The sequence below is a fragment of the Echiichthys vipera genome, assembly GCF_963691815.1.
Source record: "Echiichthys vipera genome assembly, chromosome: 3".
NCBI lineage: Eukaryota > Metazoa > Chordata > Actinopteri > Perciformes > Trachinidae > Echiichthys > Echiichthys vipera.
The window spans coordinates 3,655,912-3,673,949 of NC_139828.1; the positions used below are offsets into that span (position 1 = coordinate 3,655,912).

The window sequence follows — 18,038 nt, forward strand, 5'->3', positions numbered from 1 at the left end:
TGTCCCGTAATTTTAGCCTCTCTTCTGCCACTTCACTGCGTCGATAAAGCTGTCCGCCCGCACACCCACAGCGAGCAGGGGAATCTGATTTACAGACGACCGCCTACTGGTTTGTCCTCCTCTACAGACAAAAATGCTCCGGTTCTGAATAGGAGGAGGAGGAAAGACACAGCGGGGTCTGAGGCTGATTGATTTTAACTGAAGGAGGGAGGCTCAGCAGGACACAACCGATCGCATTCTGACGCGGCGCCAAGTGAAACCAAGGAGAGAGCTGCAGGAATCACTCAATAAGTCTTAAAGTTCAACTCATTAGTATTTTGTAATCAAAGGATCAGATATATAGCAGACAGAAACAGCTAAGTGAGACTAGCTGGTGGTCATAGTGGAGCGGTTGTTTGTCAGGAAGACGTTTCACCTCTCATCCAAGAGGCTTCATCAGTTCATGTACGCATCTGACCAGGCTGGGACTGGTCCGGTCCCGGTGGAGGAGGATAACGATGACCTGGACGAATGAGAACATTCACAGGATCATAGTGGAGCATTTAGCAGCTGAAGGGGGCCTGCCAGATTGGGAGTTGTCTCTGGTCTGGGGGGTGCTGTCCCGTGGACAGCTCCGGCCCGGGCGACTAGAGGGCTCTGCACCTTGGTGCGGAGGCTCCTGTCTGCCCAGGTTGGGGGGGTCTCTGTGGCGGTGCTCCCTGTGACCTTGGACTGGGACCTCTCCCGGTGTGGTTGGCCCCCCAAAGGTAGCTTCCTCTAGCCTCCGCTGTACCTCAGGTCTCGCTGCCCGGCCATGTCTCTGTAGTGACAGCTGGTGTTTGTGTAGGTGTGTGTGTGTGTGTGTCTGTGTGTCAGCGTGGCTGTGTGTGTTTTCTTGAGTTGATTCTGGAAATGTTTTCGTTCGCGTCTGATATTCAAATATTATTTCTCCAGTTTTAGAAACCGGTCAGTTCTTCACGTCTGATCTTGATCTCGATCTCCGCAGTAAGAGTTCTATTTCACCCCTGAATCCTTTTTATTGAATCATGAGGACTCTCAGTGGACCTCAGGGTCACAGCAGGTGTCTTCCTCCTCCTCACGTTCCTGTTTCCTCTCAGAGTTGCTCTTTCACTCCCTTTCCCTTCATCCCCCTGAGAAGCTGCAGCCTGTGATCGCTGTGAGCAGCTGTAACAGACCCTCAGACCTGTCAGCCTACGTGTGTGTGTGTGTGTGTGTGTGTGCATACGCAGCGCCTGCACTCGCATTCCTGTGGTCAGCGGGGAGTCTGCGTAACCCACTGTTATCCTGCATAACTCCACATGCAGCACGGTGTTTATGCATGTGTGTAGGCTCACCCTTCTGTCTGATACGACGCCGCTCTGCGAGTAGATGTTTGGATGAGTGAGTGAGTTTGGAAGAAGTAAAGACGGGGGACAAAGTGTGTCTTTGTCACAACAGCACAACACAGGAGGCTCTTTAGCTGCACCGAACATGTGACGGCTGTATGTTTATCAATCTATCTGCACTTCTTCATCTTCTACACACTTTTCTGCTTACGCACCAGCGGCAGTCGATCTGAGGTGGGAAACATTAGCTCCAGATCACCTCACTGTGGCTTTATTGAGTAATGGGATTATCTCTGTACAGAGCATGAAGGTATGCACACAGTTTTCACTCTGAGCCATATAACCCTTACTTTATGTGAGCAGGGAACGTCTGTGTATCTGTGTGTGTGTGTGTGTATGTGTGTGTGTGTGTGTCTGTGTGTGTGTGAGGGGCTGTTGGCTGGTGGAGGTTGGCAGTCGTGCCCACGTGGGTCTGTGCCATCGGGAATTGGTTTTGCACGGTCCGACCTGAACTGAAGAGGCTTTGTGCTCGCCCGGAGCTGCGCGAGTGAGGAGGAAACAATGGACAGAAAAACACTGTTGGGGAAAGGGGACGTGCACTCGAAATGCTCAGAAAGTAGATTTTGTTTTAAGTTTGCATTCATTTTTGTGTCTCTTCTCTTACTAAATACACTTAACACACACTAAGGGTGCTTGAAGTCAGACGTGTACAAATGAAAGAAGCTGTTGCTGGTAGCTGAATTAGTTCAAACCACTTTTTTTGCATTGAACGAATGAATCCAGAAACAAATGTTGGTAAATGGTCTTGTACAGCGCTTTGCTAGTCTTCTGACTACTCAGGGTGCGTTCACGTTCACCTGTTCAATCAATGAATCAATCAATCCTTTGTTTGTTAGGGACAGTCACATTAACGAACAACGATAACAACATATCACTGTAAAAGTGCCGGATTAAAGCAAAGATGCTCATTTGCATCCGTAGAAAAAATACAAATACTACAAAATAAATAAATAAAATACAAATAGAAGAGACAAGACACACCGCACAACACATGACACACTCAGGAGGACACCAGACCCACGCAGGATACAACAATGGAATAAGACGTCATGTGCGATATGACACAGACGAGTCAGTGGACGAGTCAGTGGTCGCACTTTTGGTTTGACTTAAGCCACTTTTTGAGTCGACCTGTAAAAGAGGAATATGTGGGCGTTCCCTTATTGTGGAGGGAAGACTGTTCCAGAAACCCCCCCTACTATAGACGACACATTCTTCCCAAATGCAGTGCACCTATGGGGATCTCACAGTCTCCTCTAGCACGAGCCCTGGTGCTCAGACCTTCCAGAGTCCTTTTCTTTACAAAGTCAGTCAGACATTCACCCTGATGGTGGTGGACATCTTCATACCATCATATCTAACCTTTCACACCACCAGGCGCACTACAGGGAGCAGTTCAGGGTTCAGTGTCTCGCTCAAGGACACTTCGACATGTGGACCGGGGGATCGAACTGCTGATCTCTCAAATGGAGGACGACCCACTCTCCCAGTAAGCCACAGCCGCCGTGTTAATGTTCTGTAAAAACTAGCATCCGTACAAAGGCTTTTCTTCAATAAAAAAGGCTCAAATTGGAACATTTATGCTATAAATCCGTTGAAATCGAACCCTAATCGTGACAAAAGTCTCCCCACAGAAACTCCCTCAGCGTCAGTCGTGTCAGAGAAAACCCGCTGCGTGTTAACGTTGGCGTGACAAAGACCTCCGACACAGATCCACGGAAAAATGAAAAGGTTAAAGTAGCGTTACATAGTTTCCAACTGATTGCCGACACTTATTTCTAACCACGACCACGATTGTTCCCCAACCATAACCGAGTATTTGCTATTGTCTCCATGGCGACGAACGCTAATGAAGCAATCACTGTAGCCCGCGACAATTATCTTCCCCCAGCTCTCACCAAGCTTTAATGCCTCGCCCCAACCAAACCTTAACGGTGGCGTTGTGAGATCAGAGAACATCTGGAAGTGACGGAGGTCGTCCTGGCGGAGGTCGTCATGGTGATCTGGAGGGTTTTAAGTGGACATTTTTCACATATTGAAAGACAGATTCAATTCTACGCCAGCTTTTGGTACTTTTTTTTTTAGTCTTGGCGCCGTAGACACATTCAGCACATTCAGCACGTTCTCCCTCCCGACTCGTCACATTATTATCTCGTTCTCTCACCGTGTTTTATTTCACTCTATTACTTTTATTACAGCTTTTAAACCTTTTGCTTCACTCCATTAACCTCGTAATTATTGTACTGTTATTACTTTTATGGTTCTACACCTCTTTTGTATTACCCTGTCTCGCACTAACGTCTAGGAAAGGTGCTTTTAACGCTCCTGATTCCCTTTTGGCATCATTTTTTTAGGGTTAAGCAACGTTACTCACGTATGTGACATTAGTTAAGTACGTACGGACTCATGGTTTGCAGCTGGACATGAACAGCAGTGTCCTGGGTGACAGTCCTATGTTTGTTTGACCCATCCACCCCAACCTCCTACCTATGCAGACTTTGGTGCTCTCTCTGGGCTGTGGTCGAGCCTGATCTCATACAGACGCCTGTCTCACGTTGTTTGTATTTCCTAAAACTACTCACAGTCGTTTTTGGTGGCGATAAGATGCAGCAACAGTTCCCTGATAGCTGAAGCAGAGGAGGACACCTTACACCTGTGATCGTAGCTGCTGTTGCCGCTACTCATCATTGATCATGTTTACCACCATAATTATTATTATTGTCATAATCTGTCACCTTAGCTGTGCTTGTTTCTACTATTCTGCTGCATTAACCACCATAACATATGAGTCATATTCACATTACTATAGATATTATTGTAGTTACTGTTACGCTTTGGTTGCTTGCATCTCTGGAAGTGTCTCTCTGTCTTTGTCTCTCTCTGTCCATCTGTCCATCTTTTCTCTCTCTCTCTCTCCTTCTCTTCCTCTCTCCGGTGCAGACAGATGTGCGTCCTCCACAGAGCTGGGTCTGTCTGACGTTCCTGTCTGTTATAGTGAAGGTTTTCATCTCCACCGTACTCTACGGGGGAATTGTTGGGTCTGTGTAAATCATAAATAAGTCATAGAGTGTGGTCTTTACCTACTCTGTAAAGTGTCCTGAGATAACTGACACTGTAAATAAAATTGAATTGAATTGAATTGAACTGTGAGGATGTAGAGAGTGACAGAGACCGACCGGACGTCAAGCTTTAACTCAGCACTATATCTGATAAGCCTGACTATACAGACGCTAAAGGTTTGCCGTGTACGTTGGTACCAGACGCTGAAAGCCACCAAGCTGCTTCATTTGAGGGAGTTGAAAGTGGTTTCATTTGGTACCTAATAACGTTTAAGGGTCCAATCCCCTGACGTTGTTCTGTAAATTAGCTGTTTTAACAAGTATAGTTTAAGAGAGAGAAGGCTTTTATTTTGACGGGGAGTCCAGATCATTTTATGGTTGTTTTCTCTTTATATTAAGCACATCAAGAAAAAAGTTACTGCTGTCACTCCCTGTTCCCTCTCTGCGGGGTTCTTCATTAGTGCATGTCTCGCTGAAAGTGAGTAGCTATGGAGACCGTGCAGCGTGGATACCGAGGGTGAAAGGTGCCACAGGGTGTACTAACGACCAGCGGAGAGTCTGGTCTGAGGTCAGAGGTCAGGGCGGGGTCAGCCGGGGTTGCTCTGTAATTAAGTGGATGAGCCGAGATGAGCTGTGAGAGCAGCAGATGTGACAAACCACGGCGAGGAGAGTCAGCCGTGGGAACGCAGGGGGAGATGAGCCGCGGCTGCTCTCTGCAAAACCGTCCCCAGAGAGAGAGAGACTGACGAGGAGTGTGGGAATGTTTTCTGCGAGCAGCAACAACAACTAACATCTATGAGTTATCTCTGTTTGCTGTTTGTACTCTGAGCTGGAGCTGTGTGTGTGTCAGCGATGAGAGCTCCAGGTCTGATAGGGGTAGACCACAACACAACCTGCTCCGTTCTCTTGACCTTTGACCCCTAAAAGGTCAAGATGAGTGTGGACGGCCTGTTCGGTGGATCTGATGACTGTACACATCCTATGACTATGCTATTAATTAGTGCTAAATTTTGTGTTAACGTGTTCCTTGTTTCCTCAAACATGCAGATTCAATGCAAGATGTTGATCGTCTTACTGTTGTTTTAGGGCGCACTCACACTGTCCATCCGTACCGTGCCCAAACAGGCTCCACGGATAAAGTCTAGTTCGTTCGACCAGTGTGAGTGCAACCGTACCGCGGCCCGTTTGGGAGAGGTGGGCTTTTGTAAAGCACATTTGCACATGAACGTGTACGAGCACGAGGCCTACGGCGGTTCTGAGGTCATTTCCTGTGCGCCTGTTGGGAAGTAGAAAAAAGAAGGAGGGACCATGCGCGGACATTTCAAACAATGGCGGTGAAAGGTTCACGTTGGTGTGATGCGGAGGTGGAGTGTTTACTGCAGATTTGGTCGATGAAAAGATTCAAAAACAGTCGACAAGACGCACAAAAACTCAGAGGTCTACGGAAAGATCTGGAAACAAAGCCACGCATCGCCATGACGTCATCAATGCGTGTGACGTGTTACGGTGTGATGACGTATAGGCAGCAAGAAGCATTCTCCGAGGCCCAGGTAGTGTGAGTACAAACGGGCCTGGAGGGGGGGGGACAAGGACCCTAAAGCACGGGGCGCGGGACGGAGGCACAGTGGGAGGGCGCCCTTAAGTAAATACGGCTTTCTGTGAATATCAAAAGACAAATCAACCGTCACATGCACAGAAAGTTAACTCTGAGAAATCCCTAAAATGAAAAAATAAACAATTAAACACAAAGAAATGGTACTGGTTACATATTTTGAGGAAATATCGCCCAATACGGATAAACTGTGCAGGAACAACCAGATCATTTACTGAAGTCAAAGTTACGACGCAACAATGTTAATAAAGTAAAAGTACTGCAGTCAAAAGCACGGAAGTATTAACATCATCATCAAGAGTGTGAAGTGTGTGTTAGAGCCAAAATAACATACAGAAAATTACAATTTCCCTCTTAATTTAAGTAGAAAAAATTAAATAACAAGTTAAACACAAGTGCGTAGGTTCTACATTTGCTATTAAACCTCTATATATGCTGCCCCCCAGTAGCTGATTGATAAAGTAACTTTGAGTCCTGTTCACAGCAGCTGCCAGTAGAGTCACACTTGTGGACATCTGATACAGCGCACATAACGCTGGCACTATAGAAATGTGTGTGTGGGAAACATTGAGCCGTGGGAAAGTCACGTTAACCTTAAACCCTCTGCCATCGGAGGAGGAAGCGTCCAGACCCTTTACTCAGTTTATGAAAGAAGCAAAAGCTTAATGTGCTGTAAACATATTTAATTTCATGTTCCAGAAAGACTGACAGGGCCGACGCTACAGTAAATAAACGTTATACTGAAGGGGTTCAAACTAAAGTAAATAAATCTGCAGCTAACTGGGGGATCCTGAGGCGTTCCCAGGCCAGTGTGGAGATCTAATCTCTCCACCTGGTCCTGGGTCTTCCCCGAGGCCTCCTCCCAGCTGGACGTGCCTGGAACACCTCCCTAGGGAGGCGCCCAGGGTTCATCCTTACCAGATGATCCTGAACCACCTCAACTGGCTCCTTTCAACACAAAGGAGCAGCGGCTCTACTCCGAGTTCCTCACGGATGCTGAACTTCTCCCCCTCTCTCTAAGGGAGACTCCAGCCCCCCTCCTGAGGAAACACATTTAGGCCGCTTGGACCTGGACCTGGTTCTTTGGGTCCTGACCCGGCTTTCATGACCACAGGTGAGGGTAGGAACCAAGACTGAGCGGTAGATCGAGTAGTTTGAGTCACAAGTCTTTAACTTCCAAGTCCAAGTTGAGTCTCAAGTCTTTTATTTTCTGTCAAGTTCTCAAAACAGTGGTTTGAGTCACTTTCAGTCCAAGTCGCCAAGTCTCACGACCACGTCTCCAGTGACGAGTCACAGGTTTCTAACAAATATGTGAGTTAAGTAAAAAGAGCCATTTTCCCTCTGAGATGTTGTGGAGTAGACGTTTGAAGTGGCGTAAAATGAAAATACTCGAGTAAAGAACCCTCAACTTTACTGCACCTAAGAACACTCACTGTGTGTGTGTGTGTGTGTGTGTGTGTGTGTGTGTGTGTGTGTGTGTGTGTGTGTGTGTGTGTGTGCATTGCTCAAACATTCCTGAAATTCATTACGTGCTGTTATATAACCCGCTCGAGATGATGCAGCCCGCTCCTCCAATATGATCTCTGACAAAGCACGGCCCGAATGCCTCCACCTCAGGGTGCTTGAATGGAGGGAGGGAGCGGAAGAGAGGAGGGGGGAGGAGGGGGGAGGAGGTAGAGAGTCGTCCGAACAAGGGGCCCTTTATAATGATTGACTCTTTACACGGTGACTCATCGTACTTCACAGGACTGTCTGTGGCCTGAGGAGGCCTGCCCTCGGGTCTGCTGAATGACACACTGTGTTGTCAGAATGTCGGGCTGCTTGGAGCGCCCTCCCTCCCTCCTACACACACACACACACACACACACACACACACATGCGCACACACACACACACACACACACACTTCTGCTCCTATTCTACGCTGTCAATCTGGGCCTTACTGTGTGATTCTAGTGCAAGTTGTAAGTGAAGAAATTATAACGATGCAAGAGAGATAAGAAGTTTGACACCACTCTGACGTCTCTACTTCAACGATATGGAGCCGCAGCAGCGACTTAGCGTAGCGTACAGGCTGGAGGTAGTTGAACACACCTGGCCTGGCTCTGTAGTACACAGATTAAATACAGAGTGTCCCGAAACATGTGAAAATATTACATTTTAAATAATTGTTAAGTAGCTGTTTATTAAAATTCGTTTAATTTTCAAAGTGTAATAGAATTAACAAACATCATTTTATCGTTTTGTCACCGCCTGTTCTCAAACTGACGTCCGTTGTGGTCCGGACGCTGCCGACGACGCCGAGCAATGGAATCGAACACATCGTGAAACAATTTCCTCCTTGTTTGCCCGCGTTCACGTTCAGCGGCTGCTCTCAGTTCAGCCACTGCTGCAGGTCTCTGAGCGTAGACTTTTAATGTATCCCCATGAAATTAAATATATATATATAACAAATGTAGCTATCAGCTGCTCAAGTGTGTTTACATGTTTTGGGACACCCTGCATATATACAGGTTCCAGGTCTGTTATAGTGAAGGTTGTCGTCTCCACCGTACTCTACGGGGGAATTGTTGGGTCTATGTAAATCATAAATAAGTCATAGAGTGTGGTCTTTACCTACTCTGTAAAGTGTCCTGAGATCACTTTGGTTATGATTTTGCACTTTAAATAAAATTGAATTGAATTGAATTGAATATACGCCAACATCCAGCGGCGTGCTGTTGTTACATATCTTGAATGTTACGCTGTGATCGTCCGTTGTTCCGTCCTGAGCATCAGCTCAATGAGCGACGACCGGATATCATCGATGCAACGTGAAAATCCTGACACGTGTCTTAAAGATATGCCTTTATTTTGGAATTTACACTTTATATTTAGTGTTTTTTATTAAAAGGAGCAGTTTGTTTCTCAGTTAAATGTCTGGAAGCTCAGTTATGAAACTGTCAAATCTGTATTTTAGATGTTTTTCATGTCACTGATTAGGTTGAATCTGCAGAAGATATGGTCGCATATCGTCGCACTTGAATTGAATCAAGTCCGCTTATATCGCGGCAGACTTCGCAATCAATCAATATAATATTGTTTCATGCAGAACCTTTGATTTACACCTATAATGCACACACTGAGGTAAACCCTGTGCAACTAAGTGGTGTGGCAATCACGTATTGGATCTTAACTGTGGGAAAATAAAGTGAAAAAGATAAAGTTTATGGTATTTTATATTTTTCTTATCGACAAATAAACTCTACTGGCTGCAGGGACTCATTCTCTGAATAACTAAAGGTGAAAGAACGACATGTGAGTCTCTTCTCTGCTGATGCACCTTACGGTAACGAAGGTCGGGTCCCAACGAAAGCAAACAAAAGTCACATCCTGGGACTTCTACAGTGCGCCCTGTGAGGATTTGAGATTTGAGAAGCTGTGACGTAAATAAACTTTGATCTAATTTGTCTATTTTTTGACAGATTCCCGGAGTTTCCTGGACAGTATGACGCACGCCGGCGGCTCCACAGACGGAGAGCTCTTCAGATCAGAAGTGTCAGCCCCTCCTGCTTCGTGTCAGAGGATCTTTGGCTCCATGTGCTCCATGTCCTCAGACAGCCCGCTGCCACACACAGACAGGTACACACGCCCGCTCCAGCACACAGACAGGTACACACGCCCGCTGCCACACACAGACAGGTGCACACGCCCGCTCCCACACACAGACAGGTACACACGCCAGCTCCCACACACAGAGAGGTACACACGCCCGCTCCCACACACAGACAGGTACACACGCCCGCTCCCACACACAGACAGGTACACACGCCCGCTCCCACACACAGACAGGTACACACGCCCGCTGCCACACACAGACAGGTACACACGCCCGCTCCCACACACAGACAGGTACACACGCCCGCTCCCACACAGACAGGTACACACGCCCCCTCCCACACACAGACAGGTACACACGCCCGCTCCCACACACAGACAGGTACACACGCCCGCTCCCACACACAGACAGGTACACACGCTCCCCCACACAGACAGGTACACACGCCCGCTCCCACACACAGACAGGTACACACGCCCGCTCCCACACACAGACAGGTACACACCCCCGCTCCCACACACAGACAGGTACACAAGCCCGCTCCCACACACAGACAGGTACACACGCCCGCTCCCACACACAGACAGGTACACACGCCCGCTCCCACACACAGACGGGTACACACGCCCGCTCCCACACACAGACAGGTACACACGCCCGCTCCCACACACAGACAGGTACACACGCCCGCTCCCACACACAGACAGGTACACACGCCCGCTCCCACACACAGACAGGTGCACACGCCCGCTCCCACACACAGACAGGTACACACGCCCGCTCCCACACACAGACAGGTACACACGCCCTCTCCCACACACAGACAGGTACACACGCCCGCTCCCACACACAGACAGGTACACACGCCCGCTCCCACACACAGACAGGTACACACGCCCGCTCCCACACACAGACAGGTACACACGCCCGCTTCCACACACAGACAGGTACACACGCCCACTCCCACACACAGACAGGTACACACGCCCGCTCCCACACACAGACAGGTACACACGCCCGCACCCCCACACAGACAGGTACACACGCCCGCTCCCACACACAGACAGGTACACACGCCCGCTCCCACACACAGACAGGTACACACGCCCGCTCCCACACACAGACAGGTACACACGCCCGCTCCCACACACAGACAGGTACACACGCCCGCTCCAGCACACAGACAGGTACACACGCCCCCACCCACACACAGACAGGTACACACGCCCGCTCCCTTTCTGCTGTTTACACAACACTGTACTGCACGTTGCACTGTAACAGGAAGAAACTACGGCCACGGTGACGAAAATAGGAATTTTGAGCTGCATGCACCATCACACAGGACTTGGATAAAACAACAGCACAGTGCAAAGTAAACCACGCACACTATGTTTAACCTAGGGCCGCACAGTCGATGGCCCCACTGCCACATCCTCAGGAAACATAAGAAACAGAATTTACAGGGTTCAACAGCTTTGCAAGCTCAAGGATTTGAACATCCATCTCATCTCATCTTCAGCCTCTTATCCGGGGTCAGGTCTCGGGGGCAGCAGCTTTAGCAGGGGACCCCAAACTTCCCTTTCCCGGGCCACATTAACCAGCTCTAACTGGGGGATCCTGAGGCGTTCCCAGGCCAGTGTGGAGATCTAATCTCTCCACCTGGTCCTGGGTCTTCCCCGAGGCCTCCTCCCAGCTGGACGTGCCTGGAACACCTCCCTAGGGAGGCGCCCAGGGTTCATCCTTACTAGATGATCCTGAACCACCTCAATACTTTAACTTGGCTTGTGTAACTTTTAGTAAAGGCCTAATAAGGGACAGGGGATGCAAATTAGTCTCAACTTGAAACCTGTGTGCATGGCAACTATTTTATATAAAACGATACACAATGTATTTGTCCCTGCTCAAAAAACGTCTAATCTAATTAATCAATTATCAAAATCATAATATGCACTTTAATGCTAGCTCCTAATCCCTTTATTCGCTGTGTCAAAAAGATCCCCAAGAGATGCTGGACCTACAAGACTTCAGAAAAACCATTGTTTGACATACAGTTGCAAGGAAAAGCTATGAACCCTTTGGATTTACCTTGAATTCTGCATAATTTGATCCTTAAATGCTGCCAAAGAAGGGCCAACCAGTTACACAAACATATAATTGTTTGTGTGGTATTAGTTTAAGCAGCTGTGTTCGTCCGTTGTTGTGACTTCCTCGATGATCAGATCCCATTTGATGTAGAAATCCAGGTAATATCAAGGGTTCAGAAACGTTTTCCTTCAACTGTAGAGCCGCCTCCGTGATCATTCTGATAGATTTTACAATCAAAATGAGAATAATGATGTAAAAATGATCATTCCCTCTGTATCAGTAATCATATCTCAATTGCAAAATCACTCAAAAATGATGGCAATTAGTTACTTTCCTCATATCGTGCAGCACTTACTGTGTGACCTGCAGTAAACGCCGTTTACATCACAAATGATCCTCAGATCAGAATCACACTAAAGCGTCTGCGTTTTCCAGCCTTCTTAGAAGAAAAGTCAGTGATTAAACCAATGAAAGTAAACTCTTAATTAACTATATCAAAGGAATAAATACACACAGACCAACTCTTACATAAACTGCATTAAGACGCATTTCTACTCACTCAAGAGCTTCTTGACTCGAGGGCCAAGTTTGCCCTTGTGGGTTTGATTAGGGCAGGAAATCTTCTTAAATGCTTTGCAGCACAAAAGGAAATAGCTTTATGGCAAGAAAAAAGAAGTCCTCTGGAACAGCATGAGCTCTGTTTTGCATTGCATCCACTGCTACTGCTCTGCTGTGATCGAACAGCGTACAGAGTAAAGCAAGGGCGCACCCACACTGTCCGTCCGTACCGGGCCCAAACAGGTTTTACAGGTAAAGTCTGGTTCCTTTGACCAGTGTGAGTGCAACTGTACCGCGTCTAGGAGCGACACACTTGCCGTCCACGGACCGTTTGGGAGAGGTGGGCTTTAGTAAAGCACGTTTGCACGTGTACGAGCACGAGCGTGCGCACGTGTACGAGCATGATGCCTACGGCGGTTCTGAGGTCATTTCCTGTGCGCCTGTTGGGACGTAGAAAAAAGAAGGAGGGACCATGCGCGGACATTTCAAACAATGGCGGTGAAAGGTTCACGTTGGTGTGATGCGGAGGTGGAGTGTTTACTGCAGATTTGGTCGATGAAAAGATTCAATCACAGTCGACAAGACGCACAAAATCTCTGAGGTCTACGGAAAGATCTGGAAACAAAGCCACGCATCGCCATGACGTCATCAATGCATGTGACGTGTTACGGCGTGATGACGTATAGGCAGCAAGAAGCATTCTCCGAGGCCCAGGTAGTGTGAGCACAAACGGGCCTGGAGGGGGGGACAAGGACCCTAAAGCACGGGGCACGTTACGGAGGGCCTTAGAGCATCGAACATGCTTCACGTTAATCTTAGTCACACTTCACGTTGATTAACGTTCACCCGTTTCCAGTTCTCGTGTCTTTCACAGCAGAGTTTAAACGCCTTTATCAACCTCGGGCATTTGGAAATGTTGATAATTATTCATTACTTGGCTCTTTCTGTTCTGCAGCTCCACTCCTCCTCCTGTGTGGCACGACCGGACTCCAAACTCCCTGAACTCCCCTTTTCCTCCCCAGCCCTCACCCCCTCTCTCCCTCAGCACTCCTAATGCCCACAGCTCTCCCCGGGGGGCTCTGAGGGGCCTGGGTGGAGGTCCGGGGGTGGTCGTCCGCAAGGAGACGGACAGCATAGACTTGTCCTCGCTGTTGTTGGGGAACGGCGGCCTGGAGCACAGCCTGCTGGAGGCCATGGAGGGCCTCGGGAGTTTGAACCTCGGGGGAGACGGGGGCCTCCCTCCGCTGCTGCCTGAGAAGAGGAGAGGGGGTGAGGGGGGAGAACTTGGCTCCCGCTCGCCCTCTCTAAGCGGGTTTTCCAGTCCTCACAGCGGCAGCAGCATCAGCATCCCTTTCTCGTCCTCTGTGACCCCCGACCCCCTCAGAGGTCTCAGTGGGACCCCATCGCCCGGAGCAGGTACCCTGTCACCCATCTGGCATTCATACATATATTTTATTCCACCTCCCTCTTCTAAATGGTCAGTTAACCCAAATGACAGCAAACATTGATGATCTCTGAGCTCATTCTTAAACCTGGAACTAGACGTCGGACAAAAAAGAAGGATCTTAAGGTCCATTGATGAGATCAGTCCTATTCTTTATCAGCTCCCTTGTTAACCTCCATAGTGTCAGGCCCAGGCAGGGATGAGGACTCACATGCGGAGGTTCGCGGATCAAAACTGAATTTAATTTCTTGACGACAAGACCGTGGGACAGAGCAAAAAGCCACAGACAAAAAATCACTCCGCACAGGAGGAACAAAACTTCAAATTTCTATTTAAAACGCAGGAAAATACTCCGAGTTCCTCACGGATGCTGAACTTCTCCCCCTCTCTCTAAGGGAGACTCCAGCCCCCCTCCTGAGGAAACACATTTCAGACGCTTGTACCCACGACCTGGTTCTGTAAGAATACAGCGGCCCTGAAGCGCAAAACAAAACATGAAATACACCTTGCTGTAGTTGCAATACATAGCAAAAATAGTGCACATATACAATCTTTATTATATGTTACTGTTGTGCTTTGCACTTCAGGGCCACGGTAGAGAGTCTCTCTGTCATTTGGGTGCCCTGACCTTGAACCAGTCTCCCTCACTTTATCCTCTCCGCCCTCCTTTTGTCATATTTGGACCAAAGCCCGTCTAAAAACCTAACACGGAGCATTAATGTGTGTCTCGCAGACTTTGGCAGTAAGCAGGACACTGTGAAGTTTGTTCAGGACACCTCCAAGTTCTGGTACAAGCCCGACATTTCCAGAGACCAAGGTAAATATTGGCGTTGGACGGGAGCCTACGACGGACACGTCCCAGCAGATAAAACGCCCCTTGTGCAAAGCTTTTGCTCCTTGTACAGTATGAACGTGCTGATTCTGACTGTGGGTTATCTGTGTTTCCTCCCCTCTGTTGACCCACTGAGCAGCCATCGCAGTGCTAAAGGACAAAGAGCCGGGCTCCTTTATTGTCAGAGACAGCCATTCATTTCGCGGGGCGTACGGGTTGGCTATGAAGGTGGCCACGCCCCCTCCGTCTGTGGTACAACAGAGTAAGAAAGGTAGGCTGAAAGTGTCAAAACGTGGATTTGGATCCGTGCAACCAAAAGTGTTTGTGGAGATTTCTGTACTGACTTATGTTTCATTTTTATAAACACAACATCCTTTCATGAATTGTCAAATTAACAAGAAGTTTGCATGTTCCCCCCGTGTCTGCGTGGGTTTTCTCCGGGTTCTCCGGTTTCCTCCCACAGTCCAAAGACGTGCAGGTGTTGGGTTCATTGATGACTCTAAATCACCCGTAGGTGTGAATGGTTGTCTGTCTCTGTTCGTCTCTATGTGTCCTGTGATAGACTGGCGTCCTGTTCAGGGTGGACCCCGCCTCACGCCCGGGCGGCTCCAGCCCCCCCCCCCCCCGTGACCCTGACCCCGTGATAAGCGGTTGAAGATGAATGAATGAAATGAATGAATAAAAGAAAGCATCTCACATTTTCATTGAGCTTCCTTCATCATTATAAGTCAGCCCAGTGATGAAGTAATTCATCTTTTCAGTGGTGTTTTCTATGTCATGCAATGTGATTTAGTGCATCTTCTGACATCTCTCCATTAATTGCATGTATATAGGTCCTGTGTGTGCATGTGTGTGTATTTCGGGCCTGTGTGTGTGTAACATGAATAATAATAATAGAGTGAAAATTGAATTTCCCCATTGCGGGATAAATAAAGAAATTCTTCTTCTTCCTCTTCTTCTCTCTACACTGATATAAAGAGGATTTCACGGGAGAAAACACATTTTTTTGGTCACCTTTAAATCTCCTAAAGGTGCCATTTACCAGTCAGTAACAACATGTGTGCAAATGTACCAAATTATACTAAAACACCCTGATATCCGTGTGTGTTTCTGCAGCAGGAGACCTGTCCAACGAGCTGGTGAGACACTTCCTGATAGAGTGCACGCAGAAAGGAGTTCGCCTGAAGGGCTGCCCCAACGAGCCGTACTTTGGTGAGAGCGCTGAAGCTTCATTGTCTCAGATCAATCAATCAAACATCTAATTCTTAGACCCTGTTTAAGCTCCATTTTGAACGTGTCCTGGGAGATCTTATCACAAGGGAGCAGTGCCTAAGTGCTCACTCGCTCGCTGAATCGAACCACTTGCCGAGCAAAAGCTAAGTGCAGAGATGTGCATGAGCAACCGCCTATTTAGCCTCTTTGCCGAGCTGCCCCCCTGAAGGGGAAGAAAAAGTTTGCATAGATAAGAAGCCCATAAAACAAAGATCAACATAAATCCCCATATCGTTCAGGCCTGCAGAGATGGGGTCACCCAGAGCCGTACAAAACACACACGTGTCACGTTTGTATCACATTGTGTAATATTGCCCATCAAACTACTGTGCACATCCCTGGGCTAATGCGTCCTGATGCGTCCCTGACCCATACAGAACAGGGAAATATGTCATTAATGTAAGAAGTGACGGTTGTCCAGTGAGCAGTTTGCTTCCTCAAATCCATTAATAATCCACCATGGTGGCTCCACTGAGGTTTTACAGTACAGTGTCCAAAGATAATGATAAGTTTGCTGTGCCGCCCTCTACTGGTCAGTGAGATGAGGTGCAGCTCCATCAGTCTGGATGGTGAGGATGAGAAATGTTCATCGTGTATGTTTTTGTTTTGCTGTCAGGAAGTCTCACAGCTCTGGTGTGTCAGCACTCCATCACCCCTCTGGCTCTGCCCTGTAAACTCATCCTGCCCGACAGAGGTATGGTGCATGCGTGTGTGTGTGTGTGTGTGTGTGTGTGTGTAAGTGGTGTGCCTGGTACAAATGCATCGTTTGCATGTGACTGATCGGTGCATACGGATGCTTTTTGTGTGTTTCTTTATCGGTAAACGTTGTACGTGTTGTTGCCTGCAGACCCGGTGGAGGAGCTGAGTGACACGTCTGCGCAGACGGCGACAAACTCAGCGGCTGAGCTCCTCAAACAGGGAGCAGGTACGGGACAGACGCCACACACCTGTACACACACCTGTACACAAAGCCGTGTGCCTGATTTGCGTGGTTGACCGTTTGTGTTATATGAAGTGTTACTGTGTGTTCAGCGTGTAACGTGTGGTACCTGGGCTCTGTGGAGCTGGAGTCTCTGACGGGACATCAGGCGGTTCAGAAGGCGACCACGCAGACGCTCTCCATGGACCCTCCCCCGGCGTCCACCGTCGTCCACTTCAAGGTGTCGGCGCAGGGAATCACGCTCACTGACAACCAGAGGAAGTGAGTGTTCAGACATGTGCAGTGCAAACACACACAGATACAGATGTGAAGTGAGTGTTCACACAGTCTAAACACACAGATACAGATGTGAAGTGTGTGTTCATACAGTCCAAACACACAGATACAGATGTGAAGTGTGTGTTCATACAGTCCAAACACACAGATACAGATGTGAAGTGTGTGTTCATACAGTCCAAACACACAGATACAGATGTGAAGTGTGTGTTCATACAGTCTAAACACACAGATACAGATGTGAAGTGTGTGTTCATACGGTCCAAACACACAGATACAGATGTGAAGTGTGTGTTCATACAGTCCAAACACACAGATACAGATGTGAAGTGAGTGTTCATACGGTCCAAACACACAGATACAGATGTGAAGTGTGTGTTCATACAGTCCAAAGACACAGATACAGATGTGAAGTGTGTGTTCACACAGTCTAAACACACAGATACAGATGTGAAGTGTGTATTCATACAGTCCAAACACACAGGTACAGATGTGAAGTGTGTGTTCATACAGTCCAAACACACAGATACAGATGTGAAGTGTGTGTTCATACAGTCCAAACACACAGATACAGATGTGAAGTGAGTGTTCATACAGTCTAAACACACAGATACAGATGTGAAGTGAGTGTTCACACAGTCCAAACACACAGATACAGATGTGAAGTGTGTGTTCATACAGTCCAAACACACAGATACAGATGTGAAGTGTGTGTTCATACAGTCTAAACACACAGATACAGATGTGAAGTGTGTGTTCATACAGTCCAAACACACAGATACAGATGTGAAGTGTGTGTTCATACAGTCCAAACACACAGATACAGATGTAAATGGACACGTTCACACACACACTGTCTGTGTTTGGTCCTGCAGGTTGTTCTTCAGGAGACACTATGCCGTCAACACAGTCATCTTCTGCTCTCTGGACCCACAGGGCAGAAAGTGAGTATTTTAAGGTTCTTAACATCTTATCCA

General features: G+C 47.9%; 1 protein-coding gene across 1 annotated transcript in view; it reads left to right on the forward strand.

Annotated features, from left to right (window-relative positions):
• Positions 1–18,038, forward strand: part of LOC310966580 (tensin-3-like) — a gene marked incomplete at its 5' end in the record, with an annotated part of 57,568 nt that overhangs the window by 33,635 nt on the left and 5,895 nt on the right. The window contains 9 exons of the mRNA XM_083940345.1: positions 9,521–9,677; positions 13,253–13,713; positions 14,475–14,558; positions 14,713–14,844; positions 15,690–15,785; positions 16,462–16,539; positions 16,693–16,770; positions 16,878–17,046; positions 17,937–18,005. Of these exons, the coding sequence (XP_083796471.1) occupies positions 9,521–9,677; positions 13,253–13,713; positions 14,475–14,558; positions 14,713–14,844; positions 15,690–15,785; positions 16,462–16,539; positions 16,693–16,770; positions 16,878–17,046; positions 17,937–18,005 (1,324 nt within the window). The remainder of the gene's footprint in view (positions 1–9,520; positions 9,678–13,252; positions 13,714–14,474; positions 14,559–14,712; positions 14,845–15,689; positions 15,786–16,461; positions 16,540–16,692; positions 16,771–16,877; positions 17,047–17,936; positions 18,006–18,038) is intronic.